The sequence below is a fragment of the Lytechinus variegatus genome, chromosome 11 (genome assembly GCF_018143015.1).
Source record: "Lytechinus variegatus isolate NC3 chromosome 11, Lvar_3.0, whole genome shotgun sequence".
NCBI lineage: Eukaryota > Metazoa > Echinodermata > Echinoidea > Temnopleuroida > Toxopneustidae > Lytechinus > Lytechinus variegatus.
This window is the reverse complement of record NC_054750.1, coordinates 24,179,506-24,198,070: the sequence shown is the minus strand read 5'-3', so window position 1 is coordinate 24,198,070 and position 18,565 is coordinate 24,179,506. Positions and strand designations below refer to the sequence as shown.

The following is an 18,565-nucleotide window of genomic DNA, read 5'->3' as shown; positions in this document are numbered from 1 at the left end:
TTCTATGATTTTGTTCAAAACTATAGATTATGAAACAAGGCAATTCATGAAATAATTGATCCACACTTTGTGCTTCAAATGATCTCAAATTATCATGGAATTAGTAGTTTATGAAGTGAAACAAAAAATTAGGAAAAAGAGCGTTGGATGTACAAATGGTTTACTATTACATGTATATGGAATTGCCCATTAGCAAAAGTATGTCTGTCAGAAGACAAAAATGTCTTTGATTAAAAATGAGTGACTTACATGAATACAATCATTTCCAATTTTGTAGATATTTCTGCATCAATTAATTGTCAAAGTACTGCAATGTCTATGCATGATCCTATTTCCCAAACTTATTTCCCCCATGTCTAATGCCAATCAGGTGAAATTGTACAGATTTAAGATAACACTTGGAAAATCTTGAAGAAGCATAAAAGTAAGCTCTTACAGGGCATTTATCATGCGTACGGGCAATTCCATGAAATAATGTACATCCGATCCCCTATTGCTGGAACCTACCTGAAATGTGTCTCTGAATTCTAGTTCATATGTAAAGTTTTAATGCTTTCTAATTATCTTGGCTTCAGCTGTTCATTGAATGAGTTGAGAATAGAGAAAATATGGGTCGGGTGTACAAAATTGTTGTTAACTGGCATTGTCCAACTTAATTTGTTGGATTCCGTCATACGATACAATTCATTATTTTATGTTACTGCCGCCAGTTACAGCGTGCAAACAGCAATTACAAAGTCTCAGGCATACTAGTATGTCATTTTGATGTATCTATTCGAAGACTAATGTGGATGATTTAAGTAACGATAAGAAAATTACATTTCCTTTTCAGGTGCGCGGAACAACAGTTCTTCAGTGTTGCGTAAGCTAGCAGAGCTTCAGGAGGTTGAAGAAGCCTTGTTTGTGAAACAGGAAGAACTGAATGCTGTCAAGAAAGAATTGGCCAAGATCAGAGGATCTGCAGACAAGTAAGATTATCTTGTTACTAGAACTTTGCATTTTTGCCTGATTTTTAAGACCATTTTTGACAGGGAATGTACAATTCCATGGTTTGTTAGGCAGGGTTCCCACGGTCATGGAAAATCCTTGAAAAATTTGTGGTCCTGGAAAAGTCAGGGAATTTGGAAAATTTGTGAAAAGTCATGGAATTGCATTTACCTCATGGCTATGGCAGCTTTCCGTTTTGTCGTGTCTTGCAAAGTTCTCTCATACTTAATTATATCCACCGGTGATATATGATTTTGATGTCTAAACTATGGTTTCAAGGCTCAAAATATAAGGACAAGTTACATTGACACTCATTGGTCTAGTTTTTATGTTCAAATTCCAAGATGTCTGATGTAACTTTTTTTTATAAAAGGACATAGTTTGTTCAATATCTGTCTGGGGAATATGAGTTTGGTGTCTAGAGCATGGTTTAAAGGGTCAAAGTAATACACTAGGTAAGTTTCAAGACCAGTCAGTTGTCTGTATGCTTAAAAATCCAAGATGACTTAGTGTTAGGGCTAGCAAGGTTGAAATAACATTTAATAAAAACGTTTTTGTGAATACAAGTATAACACAGCCACAATCCACATTCCTCACTCAAAATACTCATGGCCATGGATAAATTGATTGCTCCTGACATTAAATTCGGACAACCAGACTACAGAAAATTTCATCTTATTTGCAATGATATGAGATGCCAATCAGTCAATGTATTTTTAATATGTCACATTTTGTAACCAGTTTTGCATTCTTAGTTGTTTTTAGAGAATTCAAATGTCAAGTTTTGTACAATTTTACTCAACATTCATGGCAATTAGTTGACATATCAAGTCAACTGATCAAGCATTACCAGCATGGCTATCAGAACACAATACATTCAAAAGGTTCTGAATCTCTTAGTCACACAAGATGTTTCAATTGCTATTTTAGCGTCAAATAATGTATCCTCTCTGGAAAAGTTACTTGGAAATAAAGTTTAATGAAATACCAAAATAGGCATCAAATGTCCAATTTTCAAGATATCCTCATTATTTTTGGAGCATATAGAGAAATACACTTGTTGATTTGGCTGGTGTCCTCAAGTTGTATCACAAATGGCCTCATTTTTTGTAATGTAGAGTGAATTCCAGCACTATGTTGAGAATTTTAGGATGAGGATGTCTTTGTTAGCCTTTTTTTTCATGTCACCTTATTGTAAAACTTAAATGTCACTCTTTTGTAATAATTGGCTCATGTGTGACATATGTAAAGTGTTTCATCTCCATATAATCCAGAGTTCCCCCAGAAATTTGAAAACAGAATTCCATGGCTTTTATGTGGAAGTTTTGTAGTAAAGGTGAATTCAGGATCCTAATTTCAATATGCCTGGAAAATTTGACACTTACATCTACATGTATTGTATAGTTCACTTTTGTGACAAGATCTACATGCTATGCTCTGAAAATTTGGAAATAGTTCATGGAAATCTGTCAGTTCAAGAAATTACATGAGTTTGTGTTCAAGACAATTTTGAATCTTGATGTTGGTGAAGCGAAAATGGTACTGTACCCTGGTCAGAAACAGACCATATACCAATGATAATACATGTAGATGCACATGTCATGAGTAAGGTAGTGGGTGGAATGGATGGCTGTGAGGGGAAGTTATGGACGCCATCTTAATGTGTGTGATTTTGGAAACGGTACAAGAAAGCAAGTTATGGAAAGCAGCAATTTAGTCATGGAAAAGTCATGGACAAGCCTGAGTCGAATCGATTTTAAAATCGGTTTTCGATCGATGTCATCGAACACCGGTGCAGATTTTGCAAAATCGGTGCATCGAAAAAAAAAAAATACGTCGGCCGGCCGATTCGTTTGGTTTACACAATCAATCATCAAAATATCAGTAATGTCCAACTTTACTACTACTTACTTGATTTCTATTGCCCCCAAAATGAAACCGATTGAGTAATTATGATGCTATTCACCATTAATTTGAAGTTTATTTCGATCATAGTTCGAGTCTTACTCGTCTGCTCGTGCCGAGATAATTTATGCACGATGAATTCATGAATGGAAGTCATGGCCATCGATCGTGCATGCGCAGTACTGTTCTTTAATCAAACCAGAAATTGACGCGATCAACGTAAAATAAATCTTGCTTTCATGAACAATATTAATATCATGACCATAGAACATTATTTAATCGTAATATTTAACAATAATTGGCATATGATAATCATTAATATGAATTTAGAGCTTGATGTGAAACGTTTGTATTTCGTTTCAATTTTCAATGGCGGACATCTCATGACGATCGACTTGACTTCGAGCTAGTGCACTTGTCTAAAAAAAATAATCATCACATCAGGATTGATTCTCGAACATTGTCTACATGCAAAAACTCTGTTCAAGTTCGTAATATCACCATATAATAACATTTACATGACAAAACAGAGAAAATTGCGTTTGATTTTTTTTCCCATCAATTTGAAGCTAGTTTGTGCCCAACTTTGGGCTCTGATTTCATGAATGGGAAAATATGTCATACGTCATCGAACACGCATGCGCATTGTGCTTATTTTCTCGGAGCTTGGATCTGGAGGAGACGTCCAGAGATGGAATAACAATAGAAATAATCCGGCCAGTATTAATTCTTCCATATGAACATAACATACTTTGCTGACATCGTCAATATTCTTAGTATGACCATAAAATCTTGTTAAATCGTAATAATTTAGATGAATTTAGGGCTTGATTCGAAACATTCGTATTTATTTTGATCGCATGCTCAATTGCGTCTAAAAAACTGGATTGTCATTATCAGGATTAATTCTCGAACATCGTCATAACTCATATTCCACAATCTTTCCTCACAATCGTTATATCAGCATTGAATAGCAATTCAAATGACCATCCAGAGAAAATTACGTATTTATTCCCATAAATTTATTTGGAGCTCATTTTGGATCCAACTACACAATCTCAGGCAAGTTACAGCGCTCTCCGTTGATTGCACTTGTTTGCTGACGTCAAGCACGCCTGTCGTTTCGGGAGAGTGAGTGTACGGAGCTGCGGACGGGGCTGGTGAATGGACTGCGAATGCTAGTTGACCGAAAATCATTCGGATCGACTCTGCGTGATTCATGTCTTTATTATTGTTTCATTTTAAACTTATATTTTGTCATCTGCAAATATCATTGTTGAAGATATTTTGGGAAGAATTCTGCTTTGGTCCCCGGCCTTTTTTTGTGTGTTTTGTGATCTTGGAAAATACAAACGAACTTTGCTGTCATCTGCTTGTGCAACGCTCACCCGGCCAACGCCAGCGCATACCGTCAGTGCGTAGTGCATATGCAAAGCGCATCGCATCGACGCAAAAACAAGACTAAATTTTCCCCGCCTCATGATTCAATATTCGATGCATCGATGTTCGATCGAATTAGAGCTGTCGAACACCGGTTTTCAAAATAATCGATATGACTCAGGCTTAGTCATGGAATTCTGTTTTCAAATTTCTGTGGGAACCCTGGTTAGGTCTTTTTTGGGGGGAAGGGCTGGGGCGGACATGTATAGTATAACTGTTCATATGTAATACCGTAAGTAACGGTGTATTAACCGCACCCGTGTATAAACCGCACCCCCAACTTTGGACTAAAAAAAAAAAAAAAAAAAAAAAAAAAAAAACTCATATTTACATGCTTATTTGAGGTACGAAGAAACAAAACTAAGTTTAAGATTTCAAAGTATCCAAAGAGATTACCGGTATGCGGAAATCTGCTGTTCTTGATCAATTCATCTACAAATATTAGAAAGAACAATCCCGACAATATTGGTAACTTATACACTCACCTCACAGTCACAGTGTACACACACACAGCACTGCCATTACATGTACATTGCAAACTACGATACAGTACCAGTCATGCCAGTACATTTTATCAAATCATGATCTGTGTCTTTCCCAGCGTAGGAGGAAGAAACATTCACATTTCTTGCATCAAAATCTCACAATCAATTTCAGAAATTTGATGTCTTAGCATGAATTTTGGATACAGGATTACAGGAAGGTTCAAGAAACAAAGAAATTGACCTTTTTTTTAGTTGTTTTTTACGGCTTTGTGCCGTCTCTCTCGTGCGTGGCTTACATGGTATCTTATGAAAAGCAAACAGGAAGGAAAAAAAACAAGCTGGCGCGAAACGGGACTTTGAATAGCTATAGCGCCAGCTTAAGTCGCACTATAACCACATTACAATGCAATCTCTAAGCTCACTCAACTCTCACTCAGCGGTGACAAAATATTACCGAGTGTGCTTGGCGTCTCTTTTAAATTAGCCAGGGAACTTCACTACTTTGAATCGAGAATAAAGTCAAAATTAGTGTCATGAAGGTGGGTGCGTTTGTTATGGACAATATTTAATTAATCGATTCCCATTACCCGCGGCTCATACCCCTCAAAACGACATTGCCTGGGCGGCTACGCCCGGCCACTCGATGTGTTGTGAACTGGCAGACAACGTACATGTACGGGAGGGGTTACGGCGGGCTGGCTCAGACCCGTCACCGTGTATAAACCGCACCCCCGACTTTTGCTACTATCCCGCCGAGAAAAAGGTGCGGTTAATACACCGTTACTTACGGTATATGCTTCTTTTCTCACTGACTTGATTCTCAAAAGATATTGGGATACCCAAAATATTATACAATAATAAATGTTTATGAGTGCAATGGACAGAATACTTCATGAGGTGAAAAATGAAATGATCCATTCAACGAGGTGTAGTAAGTTGAATGGATCATTAATTTTCATTTTTCACAGAATGAAGTATTCAGTCCATTGCATGTAGAAAAGAACATTCACCATTCGATTTATATGACCCCTAAAGCTAGATCATTGTCATCTGACTATCATAAATTTGAATAGAAGTGCAGTCAATGCGAACGCAGTCTGTTATTTTTTTGCAGACACCATGCACACTGCAAACACTAGTGTTTTTATGTTTAGCTCCGGTGGTATTAGCAATGGACAAAATTGTATGGACCCCAAATTGCATGGATGAAGAAGTCATTGAGAAATAGGCTGAATGATCGATGTAAAAAAAAAATAAAATGACAAGGATCTTTCTAGGTGTCATATAAATTCTTATATCCTATTACCTCATTGAAATTTTCAAAAATAACCTTTGCAAGAAATATATAATTTTTATGAAGTTCATCTAGGTCCTTTTCCTAAAGACTTGATTATGGTAACTTTTGCCATTATATCAGTTATCATAGTAAAAAAGGTTCTGCCTCCAATAAACATCAAAATTTCCATAGTGGTTACATGCTAGTGTTATAAGCTACTGTAATGCTCCAATATGATAGGCTAAGGGTAAAATCATGGAATTCCAACTTTTGCTATTGCTTCCAACTTTCTATGAAACATGACAATGTTTTTTCTGTATGGTTGTTGACAGGATGCGAGCGTTGAAGGAACAATATGATCTCAAGGTCCACGAGGCACAGCTCCTAGAAGAAAGGCTGAAGCAAGGCACACATCACAGCAAACTAGAAGAAATCAATGCGCTCAAAGCATCTGTTGGTATGTGGCATGTTTGCATCTGTTTCGTTAGACAGTAAGGCCTGTATTCTGAAGTCTGGTTTAACTTAAACTCAGGTTTAAAGTTGTGGCGTAAGTATGGATAGCCAATTGTTACATAAATCACTAACAGTAGAGATATCATATTTCAGATCATTTGGCTCTGAAATCATTCATAATTGTCTAGGAAGTATAAAAGGATGATTGTCTTCACCATTGATGAATCAGGGAGGAGCGCAGCAAACACAAAATGTTGACACTTTTGGCTTCTCATAATTTTAGCACAGAGTTAGACCATAGTCTAAGTTAAACCCAACGTCAGAATTCGGGCCAAGATCATTAATGTGTTTGTCTAGAAGTTATAATTTGCAGGAGATGTAAAAAAATGTAATACATTATTTGTCAGTGTCTCAAACTCTAATCAAAGTTACCCACCTCCCCCCAAAAAAAAAGAATAGATAAAAAAAATAAAAAATAAAAAAAAATAAGTAAATCTCATACGTAAATCATGTAATGTAAAAAAGTCTTTTTTATTAAAAATTATTTTATGAAATCTAAATATCATTCATTGTCATTTGAACATGTGTTGCTAAGTCACTCCCAAATTTCTGTGAATCACCACTGAATGCTTACATTAGTTGTATGCCATTGAACACTTGGAATTATAAAAGAATCTTAGTAATGTATGAAAAGCCCCTGTCATATTGAAAATTCTGTGCACCATCAATGAAGTGATGATGATGATTTTTTTTTGAAGTAGTTATTTAAAGATTTGAAAATAATGCGTGGCATCCTTAAATATGTCCATTTAGCATTCTCTTGACATTTTAATCATTGTCTGTTTTCATAATTTTGATTACACAGAGGAGCAAGGGAAGATGATCGAGGATGCTAAGACCAAACAGAAGGAGATGACAGAGAGAACTAAGAGCCTTGAGGAGAAGATCAAGAATGCTGCAGCCGTTAGAGAGAAAGAACTCAAAGCAGCCGAACAGGAGGTTAACAAGGCCAAGAAGAAAGCTGAGGAGACCAATAAGCAAATGAAAGAAAAACAACAGGTTTGTAGTATTTCTAGGATGATTTTATAGGTACAGTCGAGATTTTTGGTGAAGAGAAAGCCTGTTCACCCACTGTAACTCCTTTTTGAAAAATCTGTATAAATACAGATACATGTATTTTCAGCTTCTGCATTCCCGTTTGTTAAACCCTGAAAAAATATATCAGCTTTTGTCTCCCTTAACCCTAAAAAGACTGGGGGGGGCTGATTCAGCCCCCCTCGACATTTTTCGCGATAAATCTGCCGCGCAATTTTTTGACCGCGTCGCTCGCTGACTTTTTACTTTCAAGTCTCGCGCAACTTTTGAGACCACAATTGTGACCCCCGGGTACGCGGTTCCAAAATTACGCAACATTTCGTAAGTGCATGCAGACCCAAAATTACTCAAAAACGTGAATTTGTGTACAAATCCAATGCAAATAGTGTTCTTAGCCAAAATTCATAAATGTATCATTATTTTTCCTTTTACTGCTTAAAATCAATTTATTTTATCTTGTTTATGGTCAAAATAAAGTCCCAGACAATTTCCATTGAAAAAACAATAAAAAACAAAAAGTCAAAAAACAAAGAAATACATAAGAAATTTAGAAAACAATAGAATACATAAGAAAATAAATGTGATTTTCATTTTTTTTTAAAATCAATTTGATCAGATGCCTATCTAGAGTATGTGAAACAAAAATTAGCATTTCAGGGGCATTATTTTATTAATTAGAGCAAACTTATGATTTTACGCATAAATTAGCATAATTAATGAGACATGAGATTTTTTGCAGAATTTGATGTTATAGTTTTGTAGATAATGCCATGGGTAACGCGCATGCCAATTTTCGTCGCGATGGCGCGATCAACGGCCGAGATCATAAGTCTTCTTAGGCGTCGAAATAGCCCAGTCTATTTAGGGTTAAGCCCATTGGCAAGGTGTCAGGCATTTTTTTTAATCACTAAAAAGTGTAAATTTTCACCACTAAAGAGTTTTTTGGTGACAACCTTAATGCAGACAAAGCCTCTCAATCAAGAACTATCTACCCATCTTGATGTATGATTTGAATTTATTCTCATATTTCACAAAGTAAATTGCAATACAATACAAGATTATAAATTTTATTATAATACAGAATATAATGTGGCAAATCATTTAGTATAGCAAAGGACATCAGTAGATAACTCTAACAATAAGTGGGTGTGAAAATGTGACGGAACCTGCAAAAAAGCAGAGCTTATAGAGTCTGTAGGTTCCTTTGAAATATGAATTCAGAAATCAAGGATATATTAAATGGTATAGAACCCTTTTCCATAAAGGGATTGATTGTAATGTCTTGCTTTTTTTAATTACATCAATCATCAGGAGATGAACAGTCTAAAGTTTGAGGTGGACAACCTGAAGCAAGAAATAACCAAGTATGATGACCAGCTGACTGCTAGTGACCAGGCCATTGAAGCCATCCAGGCTCAGCAGGAAGAGATGGAACAACAGGCCAAGGAATCAAAGGTCAGTGACTATATAACATTGTGAACTCAAACTTATGGGGGAATTTGAGGAGCAGTTTTCCCTAATATTGCCCGATATAAAAATATGGTACCTACAAGTATTGCTCTTAAATCAGCCTGGCAATACTCTTGGTTTTATTTTTCCATTTATTTATGTTTCGTATTGGTTGGTATCATCAGCCCATTATACACAAAGCCTTGTACATTGATTTTAAGACCAAGCTCTGAATCCTGTAAACATTGTTACTTGGCATTCGATTATCACAAAATTTGCACTCTTGGCTTGTTAAATTTATTTTTATTTATTTTTTTAGATCAACTCGTTCTCAAATTAGTAATTTAATGAATAGGAATGTGACTCTGCAAATTATGATGGTAATACACCATCAAATGAGCATATTGAGGCATTTGTTCTAAAGAAGTGCAAGTTTAACATATCCTTTATACCTACACATACTTTTAAAACAATCTTTGTCAACAGAGAAGTTGTTTTTTTTTTTTTTTCACAGGACAAGGTGAAGGATACAAAGAAGGAGCTGGATAGACAGAAGGAGAAACTGAAAGAGAAGAACAAAGACATCCAGACTAAGATCAGCGAGAGGGAAGATCTGAAGAAAGAAGACCAGGACACTCAGCTTCAGATCAAGGAACAAGAACATGTTGCTGCAAAGATCCAGAGAGACAGTGCTGATGCAGTACATAGGGTAAGCATCAGGTTCCAGTTTCATCAAAACTTGTGAATCAACGGCATGGTTGAATCTAATGATATGAGCTACTAGAATATTTGCACTTGATTGGATAAGAGCAGTTTGTCAGTAGAAGCCAGTAACTAGAGACTTCATGAAACAAATCCCCTGTTTTAGTTCTTGATGGTTTGGCAAAGTAGAAGCTACTGTGTTGGTGCCACATGCTTGACAGAGAGCCTCTTTGGCACAGATATCTAGAAATTGGCTTACCCACTATATCACTAACCCATTTATGTTTTTACGGGAACTAAAGTGACTTGAAACCTCAAAATGACTCAACCACAATCTAGTGACTCTATGACACATCGAGTGTTAACCTGTAGACTACCATATCCTGTAATTCCCATAGGTTTTGTACAGAGACCACCTGGTTCAAGTGGTCAAAGGGTTTAGTACATTTCTTTCACTTCCGTCTTACCATCAGGTGGAAAACCTCATGGCCAAGTACGAATGGATCGCCTCGGAGCGCCAGTTCTTTGGGCAACCCAACACGGCCTACGACTTCAGCAGCTCGGACCCCAAGGAGAATGGCCGCAGGTTACAGAAGCTGCAGGAAACCAAGGAGAAGCTAGGAAAGAGTGTCAACATGAGAGCCATGAACATGCTCAGCAAGGCAGAGGAGAAGGTGAGTTGCTCCAGAAGATGGTAAAACTTCATTCAAGTCAGTTATATTTTTGTTCTTCATATCTGTACAATCAGGGAATAATTTTCCTTGTATCGCATTGCAATTTGCTCCACATTTTTGGACGATTAGTACACACAATTTATTTTGTGCAGCAATTCTCTACATATCTGTAGGAGACTGTTACAGTACAGAATGTAATTGAAAGTTTTTCTCTAACAACCAGAAATGCTAATCCAAGGCTCGACATTAGCGGTGGCCCGGGGCCACCAAAAATTCATCTCGGGCAACCATTATTGAAAAAATGTTAAGTTTTGGTGGCCCGAATCGGGCAACCAATAATTTTCAAAGTAGCGCAATTTTTCTCCCGATTTTGCATGTATTTACCAACTTTCTACAGTTCAAATTGCAAGCCAATTCGTCATGCGCCTTTTTTGTTAATCTACACACAAATACACACACACAAAGATTGCATAGTCATGACAGTATGTAGGCCTACCGCTAGCATACAGTAACTATTATTCAGCCGGCCGTGCCGGCTGTCTGGCTGAGCTTTGCGTGCATGAAACCACTGCAGCTAGCTGTGCGCAAGCAGACTATTCAATTCAATTCAGGGAGCTGCGATACGAAATGTTACTGCTAAGAAATCTTCCCCAGAACTCTGAAAATCTACGTCAAAGTCACATTTTACACCAATGAAATGCCCTTCTACAGTCCGTATTACTGAAACCTGATTATCTGCAAGCATTAAAAGCAGGAATTATGACCTCTCTTTTGACTCAAAAAGACCGATTTCCAAATGCATTAATACACATAAAACACATAGGTGAGTACATCACAGTCCCGTATGTGCATTTGTATGTATGTTGATATTTGGTTTATTTCGAAGCTGTGTCTCTTCTAGCCAAAAATAAATAGGCAGCTTCTTTCTTTCTTGTTTACAAATGACTTCTTAAACCACTCTTAAGGAAGTAAATACTTTGGGAAGGCATTTCATTGATATGAAATGTGAATTTTTCCATCATTTTGTCAAATATAGGGAAGGAATTTTCTCACTGTTTTTTCCAGATAATTTTTGCCGTTTTCTCATTTTTTTCTTTCATTTTTTTTTACAGTGATTAAACCATTTATACCCCTTCCCATTGAATATGCCTGATTAAAGAACATGTTTCTACTGAATAATAATCATAATTTTCCCCATTTTTTGATAATTTTGTCTTATTCATTTTTCTTACATTTTCTTTTGTTTTTTCTCAAATGTTTTTTCCTGATCTTTGTTTTTTCTTTCTTCATTTTTTCTTTTGTTTTATTTCACTTATTCATTTTTCTACAATTTTTTATTTCTTTTTTCAGTATACTATTCTAAAAATGATTTTTGTTTATTTCCCCCTTTTACACATTGTTCTAATTCTGCAGCATATTTTTCTGTGATTTTCTCCTGCTATAATATGCTGGAAAAGAGAAAATAAACTGGATTTGGGGCCTGCATAATCTAGGTTTTATGATCAAAAAGGAAGAAAGGAAAAATAATTGTTTTGTAAATCTATCTGAGTTTGCTATATGCACTATTTATTTACTTTACCATTATGAGTGTGTGTCGATATGGAGATTAAAAAAGTCCACAACCTGGGAACAATACAATTCTTTTATTCTCTTTCAATCATTTCATATTTACAATGATAGAACAATTTATATATTACCACAAAATAAGCAAAGTAAAATAACAGCAAGCACGATTTACATACAAGATGTACAAAGAATAGTGGTACGTGTTACTGACTGCAGAATATTTCAATTTGTTTTATTCATTTTAAATTAATGTTTTTCTTTATATTTTTCGGGCCACCAAACTTTACTAATGGGCCACCAAAAAAAATTATTTGAAGGTTTTGGTGGCCCGAATGGGCCACCACCAAAAAAAGTTAATGTGGAGCCTTGGCTAATCAATTATGAGAATTCAAATTATTCTACAGTTTGGAAAAAAACATTACAAAGTACATGTAGACAAATAAAATGAACTAAAAATTAGCAAGTACAAAGTACAAACATACAAATACTGAAAAGGTAGAATTGGGCTTACCCCCAACGACAGAGGTTAGACTGCAGGCTGGTCAGACGCCATCTCATTCTCATCCATCAATGAGAAGGAGAAATGCTGATTTACGCACGTGTGTAATATATGACTGCCATGAACTTGGTGAGTTGAAGATTAAAATCATGAATAGAACACATTTTGATTATCGGAACATGTTTTTGATAATCAGCGACCTCATCCTCAGCCAGAAAATTATAGACAGTTATATAACGTTTATACACTTCGGCTATGAAGTAGATTTTAAGAATGTAATCACATAGAAGTAATAGTAAGGACAGAGGAAAAGTCAGTTGCAGTACTAGTAGAAATGTGGTGCTGAAGATATACATTGGAATGTCACGACAATGAACCTTACCCCCTCCCTCCATGATTCAGTTCATCCTCCGTCTTCAACCCTTTCTCATTCTTTAGCCATCCCCTTCTTCTTCTCAAACCAAAAATGTCAAACTCAAATGCCCTTCTTTCTTTTGCTTTTGAATCCCAGTACAATGAGCTGATGAAGAAGAAGCGTATCGTTGAGAATGACAAACAGAAGATCATGGATACGATCAGAGAACTGGACGAGAAGAAGAACGAGGCTCTCAAGAAAGCGTGGCAACAAGTCAATAAGGTAACAAGTTACATCTTACAGTTTTGCCGCAACATTATTTAGGATTGGATGTTTTAACAAAACAAATTAAAGTTGCATTGAAATTCCTTGTCGCTTGCATTGTAATGATCCCGACCATGGTGTTGTTTCCTTTCACAAGAAATTCATTCATGTTGTCCTGTACTGTAGCCATGGAATACTGTTTTCCATACTTCTCAACCATTTTGAATTTTGAGGAAAGAATATCAATTTTCAACCATTCTGATCTCTTGCTTTGTAATAATTTTCCTATTTTTCTGGGCCCGTTGCAGAAAGAGTTGCATTTAAACGCAAGTCAAAAAATTAATCGCAAGTCCAAAATGCGCGCTGTGGATTGGTTGAAAATCAAGTTCTGCATGATTTTTAGAGTTGCGCATGATTTTTAGAGTTGCGATTGATTGCAACTCTTTCTGCAATGGGCCCCTGGGGCCATGACATTTGCTCCTGCAGCGATTTCTCAGGGCTTCATTTAACATAAGATGTAGGGTTAGGGTTGCAATAAGGTTTTATGTTAGGTTTAGGTTGATAGGATATATTGTTAAATCTAGGGTTTAAGTTCAATCATTTGATTACTCTGTGGAATCTATAGCAGAGCAAACGTCATGTATTAAGCATTTTCTTGATGATTTTACTGCACAATCCTATAGGAAAATCTGTTTATTCCTATTTTCTTAGCAATATCATCCCTCTATTCCAATTAAACGGGTTGGGAGGTATGCTGTTTTCCATTTGAAGAACAGCATGCATTGCTTAATCTTCTTGTTCAAACATATGCAAGGGACACTTTACATCTTGGTTGTTTAGTTTATAGCCATTTACAATTTAATTGGTCTAATTAACCCCTTGTTGCTTAACCTCAGGGGCACAGCCATGGTGTTTTTCCTGAAATCTGTTAAAACCTTGACCAATTCAGGCTATTGAGCTTAATTTCCTCTGCATCATAAAACATTTAAATGCTTTTGTTTAACAATAGAATTCTGTAGAGTTCTGTATGTTTTGGGCCTTCACCTACATGTACTTCATTCTCTGATGTTTTCCTTGTAGTCTGTCACTGCCTTGACCATTCCATGCAATTAGAATGTTTATTCTTGCCACTTAAAAAAGCTGTCAAATTGTTTGATAGTGACAGTTGTCAGTTCCAGACCCGTAACATTTTGTTCATTGAGGGTATTTCTTAACCATCTCCTCTTTTATCATGCTCATTTGGGATTTTTTACTAGATGCCTGTGATGAAAAAAATCAGAAAAAAAATCAGAAAAAAAATCAGAAAAACAAAACAAAGAAAATTTGATCAAAATCAGACAAGGAAAAACAAATTTATGGTGTTTTAAAGATTTGCATTATTCCAGTGAAACAGTTCTAGGCATGCCTTTATGAATATTCAATGAGCAAACTGATGATGTCACATCCCCACTTGTTCTTTTGTATTTTATTATATGAAATTAAGTTTATTCATTTTTTTCCTCCAAGAATTAAAAAATTTTGGATTAACTGATTCAGTGCATTAGATATTTATTGCTGCAACTTGTAGGGACACATCTGTGCATATTACTGTTTTAACAATATATTGCTAAACTTTGAATTCAATAACTTCGCTATTTGTTATCAGATTTTACTGCATTTTGGTCTGTGAATTTGCTTTTATTTATTTACATATAAATACTTTCAACCTGCAGTATACCTTTGAACCGTTGTGTATCAGACACAATAAATCATTTCTGTCTTATCCCCCTACAGGACTTTGGCTCCATCTTCTCAACCCTGTTACCGGGTACATCAGCCAAGCTGACTCCACCAGAGGGTATGGGTATCCTTGATGGGCTGGAGGTCAAGGTGGCCTTTGGAGATGTCTGGAAGGAAAGTCTGCAGGAGCTCAGCGGAGGTCAAAGGTAAAGAAGGACACGCAGTTACAAAGATTATTTTAGTGAAGACATTTTGTTATCATACCTGCCACTGCCTTAGAGATTAAAATCTCATTTCCTGCAAAAATCTTATTTTCAAGCAAATTTGAATAAAATCAAATTCCACTACCTTGAAATTTGAATATATATATATATATATCAGAAATGCGAAACAAATTGTAATATTCACGAGTAATGCTAGTTTGCAATAACAACAAGTTCTTTATGAACTTTCCAAATTTTTGGTAGTCATCTACCTTCTTCTGGGAAAATTCAGTATATACATTTATATTTTCTCTTTCCACCTTTCAGTATTATGAGGTTGGTTTCCACTCGATATGTTGTCGGTTTCCCCACTGCTCTTCAAACCTTACTCTGATTTGTTTCATGTATTTTTGTAATTTGTCTGCTAAACTTCCAAGTAATTCACTTTTATATTGTTTTTCTCTTGATAGATCGTTGGTAGCGTTATCTTTGATCCTCTCCCTACTGCTCTTCAAACCTGCTCCTCTGTACATTCTAGATGAGGTAGACGCAGCCTTGGATCTCTCGCATACGCAGAACATCGGACAGATGCTCAGGACTCACTTTAAACATTCACAGGTCAGTAGTATAAGGCTTTTCATTTCTGGATTAACAGCATTTGAAAGCTGTGAAATCCATTTCAAAAAGATTTGCTATTAGATAAAAAAACATCAAATACACTTTAATTTTCAATGAGTTCAATTCAATTAGGTTTATTGTCTGAGAGATATTGTAAAAACATTTCAGAGACTGATACGTACAAAGTTATCAGAAAATAGAAAAATACCTGAAAGGAAGTTTACAAATTAACAAAATAAGACAATCAAATAAGAGCAAGATTAGGTATTGCACTTGATGTTCATACACATTACAGAAACATCATTTAAGGGGGAGAATGCTTTGAAAAAATAAAGTGAAAATAGAATGCCCCCCAAAAAAATAATACAAATCAATCAAAAACATGCATTTGGGCACCATTGATATAGTTTGCAGTTGTGTTTAATTGCAACCCTTTTTGCAACAGGTTTTAAGGGTCTTTTACATGTAGATAGCTATTTGTAAAGCTATTCATAATGAGCTAAAATGAAAATTTTGCTAAAATTCATTTATTAGCAAATTCGGTTGAAAAGATCTATTTGAGTATGGAAGCATTAGAGTGCCATCTTCTTGACAAGACAGCAAGATATTTGATCTTGCTGTGTTGACTTATAATGAAGGTGGCAAGATACAATACCAGTACTTTTGCCAAGCCAACTTAAAAGCCTTGTTATGAAGATATTGTGAGAAACGTTATCTTTTAAAGTCGACTTTGAAAATGTTATACGTCATCATGGCGAGTTATTTTCTCCTACATATCTCGCCATCTCATCAGATAAATGGCACTTCAAAGCTTCTAAATATATAGGGAATGATATTTAGAATCATTAAGTAGAACATACTGATGAAAAAAATTCCTTAAAGGGTCAACAATATTCCACTTCATTTTCTATTGTCTCTACAGTTCATTGTGGTGTCACTTAAAGACGGAATGTTCAACAATGCCAACGTGCTCTTCAAGACCAAGTTTGTTGATGGCGTATCCACGGTAACACGCTACGCCCAGCAGCAGTCGTCAATCCCGCCTGCCATTCCCGCATCCTTCGCTCGTGGCAAGAGCACCACCACCAAGAAGACGTCTGCAAAGAGAGCGAGGACGGAGCCGTTGGCAGAAAAGTCAAACTGATGATATGCTTTACTTCTGTGATATCTTTTTGATACATTAGGTGACCTCAAACTTTTTCTGAAAATATCATTTCACCGTCTCCTATCTCTTTGCATCAGTGTTCTGGGCTGGATTTTTAAGAAAATGAGAAAAATCTGAAAATACATGTAACCACATGTTGATTTGAGTAAAGAAAGTATGCCAACTAAAACACATATGAGGTGTACTTTACTGAATTCTACTGTGGTGGTAAAATGCATATAGCCTTATCAATGTTGGTTCTCTCTCGGTTGATATGTGTAATCAGAAAGGAAAGTTTGATGGAATATTCTTGTGATCAAAGAAAATTTGCATTTTCATTTTCATGGTCATCCTTCAATTGTCTGTATTTTCTGCTGTGTAAATAAAATGTTCATCAGAATAACTATAACCAAAATTGAATCCTTTTAAATTATTGAATAATGATTTGTAAATAAGAAGGTTTTGAATAGTTCCCCCCCAAGGCCATTGCCCTCATCGAGGCATGTGACATTTCCATATCTGCTTCCCAACGCAGTCGATCTCTGGGCAACCTTGCACCCACTCACAAGATTGTATTTAGCTGATGCATGGGTTATTTATAAGAACTGGCAGACTCTGTACGGTGGTATCAACCTGTCCCGAAGATAAGACTGGAAGATGAGACGTGTTGAGATTACCGGTATCTGACTGGGTAAGATCAGCAAAGGTTCACTGCTGTCAGAATTTGACAATTCAGGGTCGGGATCAAACACTCGATGATAAGAACCAGATAGATGAGTGGGCCTTCTTTGATAACGCTAACCGTTATTGTCAAAACATGATGATAGGCTATCGCGGATGACGTGATAGCAGTGTAATATAAATAGTAGATTCCAGTTAGACGAGGATGGAATAACGCTGATTCAGTAGCAGACCTTGTGTTCGTGATTTCCTTTCCCGTCGTAATTGATATCTCACGGAAGAAGCGTACTCCTTTATACAGTTGCAATGCCTGTCAAAAACCTTGAAGTATCTTGATAGCAGATGTTCAAAGGTCTCCATATGATGACCATTGATTAGGAGATTTTCTAAAGCTCTGAATTGTAATCTTTCATAGTGCTGTATGAAAGATGGTGTCAGGATTGAGCGAGGGGAAAAGTTTTCGCTGAACTTCTTAAACGAGAATCGTATTTGTGAGCAAATAAAAATTTGCAATTGTGCGAGTAATCTATGCTTTGTCTGATAACAAAAACTTTGACAAAATTAGACTTTCGAAAATTGCAACCTCCCCTTCTAGGGGGTAATGAGAAGAGAGAAGTCTTTGGACCGTGTCATGAAAGTTGTCAGCATTAATTGACTATTTTTCATTTACTAGTAACAGTTGCATGTCCCATAGTAACAGATCAGGAGACCTCTGCTTCTCGGCCAATCAAAACCAACGATAGCTGTCATGTGATCATTATTGACCCCCCCATGTAGAGCTTGTAAATGTGGCATACATGTACATGTACATTTCACTCCTGGAAGGTGACTTATTTTTTAAGAATCTCCATTTTGGAGAAAATAAATTGCTCCATTTATGTGTTAGTGATTTCCTGTGCATTTAATGGGGGGGGATAAATTCCAATATTGTTCCTCACCTTTGGTCTCTGAAAAGAGAAGTTACTTACATGGAGAACAACCGTTACGATCCTTTAATCGGAACAGTGAACCTTTACTGTGTTGCTGTTTATTGTCTTGAAATTGGTCTAT

The 18,565-nt window shown here is 36.1% G+C and overlaps 1 protein-coding gene across 1 annotated transcript in view; it reads left to right on the top strand.

Moving 5' to 3' along the window:
* The window catches only part of LOC121424401 (structural maintenance of chromosomes protein 2-like), a 45,546-nt gene extending 27,495 nt beyond the window's left edge, over positions 1–18,051 (top strand). The window contains exons 15-24 of the mRNA XM_041620070.1: positions 833–968; positions 6,426–6,550; positions 7,412–7,605; positions 8,953–9,096; positions 9,605–9,799; positions 10,266–10,466; positions 13,043–13,168; positions 14,924–15,075; positions 15,543–15,690; positions 16,613–18,051. Of these exons, the coding sequence (XP_041476004.1) occupies positions 833–968; positions 6,426–6,550; positions 7,412–7,605; positions 8,953–9,096; positions 9,605–9,799; positions 10,266–10,466; positions 13,043–13,168; positions 14,924–15,075; positions 15,543–15,690; positions 16,613–16,834 (1,643 nt within the window). The 3' untranslated portion in view covers positions 16,835–18,051. The remainder of the gene's footprint in view (positions 1–832; positions 969–6,425; positions 6,551–7,411; positions 7,606–8,952; positions 9,097–9,604; positions 9,800–10,265; positions 10,467–13,042; positions 13,169–14,923; positions 15,076–15,542; positions 15,691–16,612) is intronic.
* The last annotated feature ends 514 nt before the right edge of the window (positions 18,052–18,565 follow it).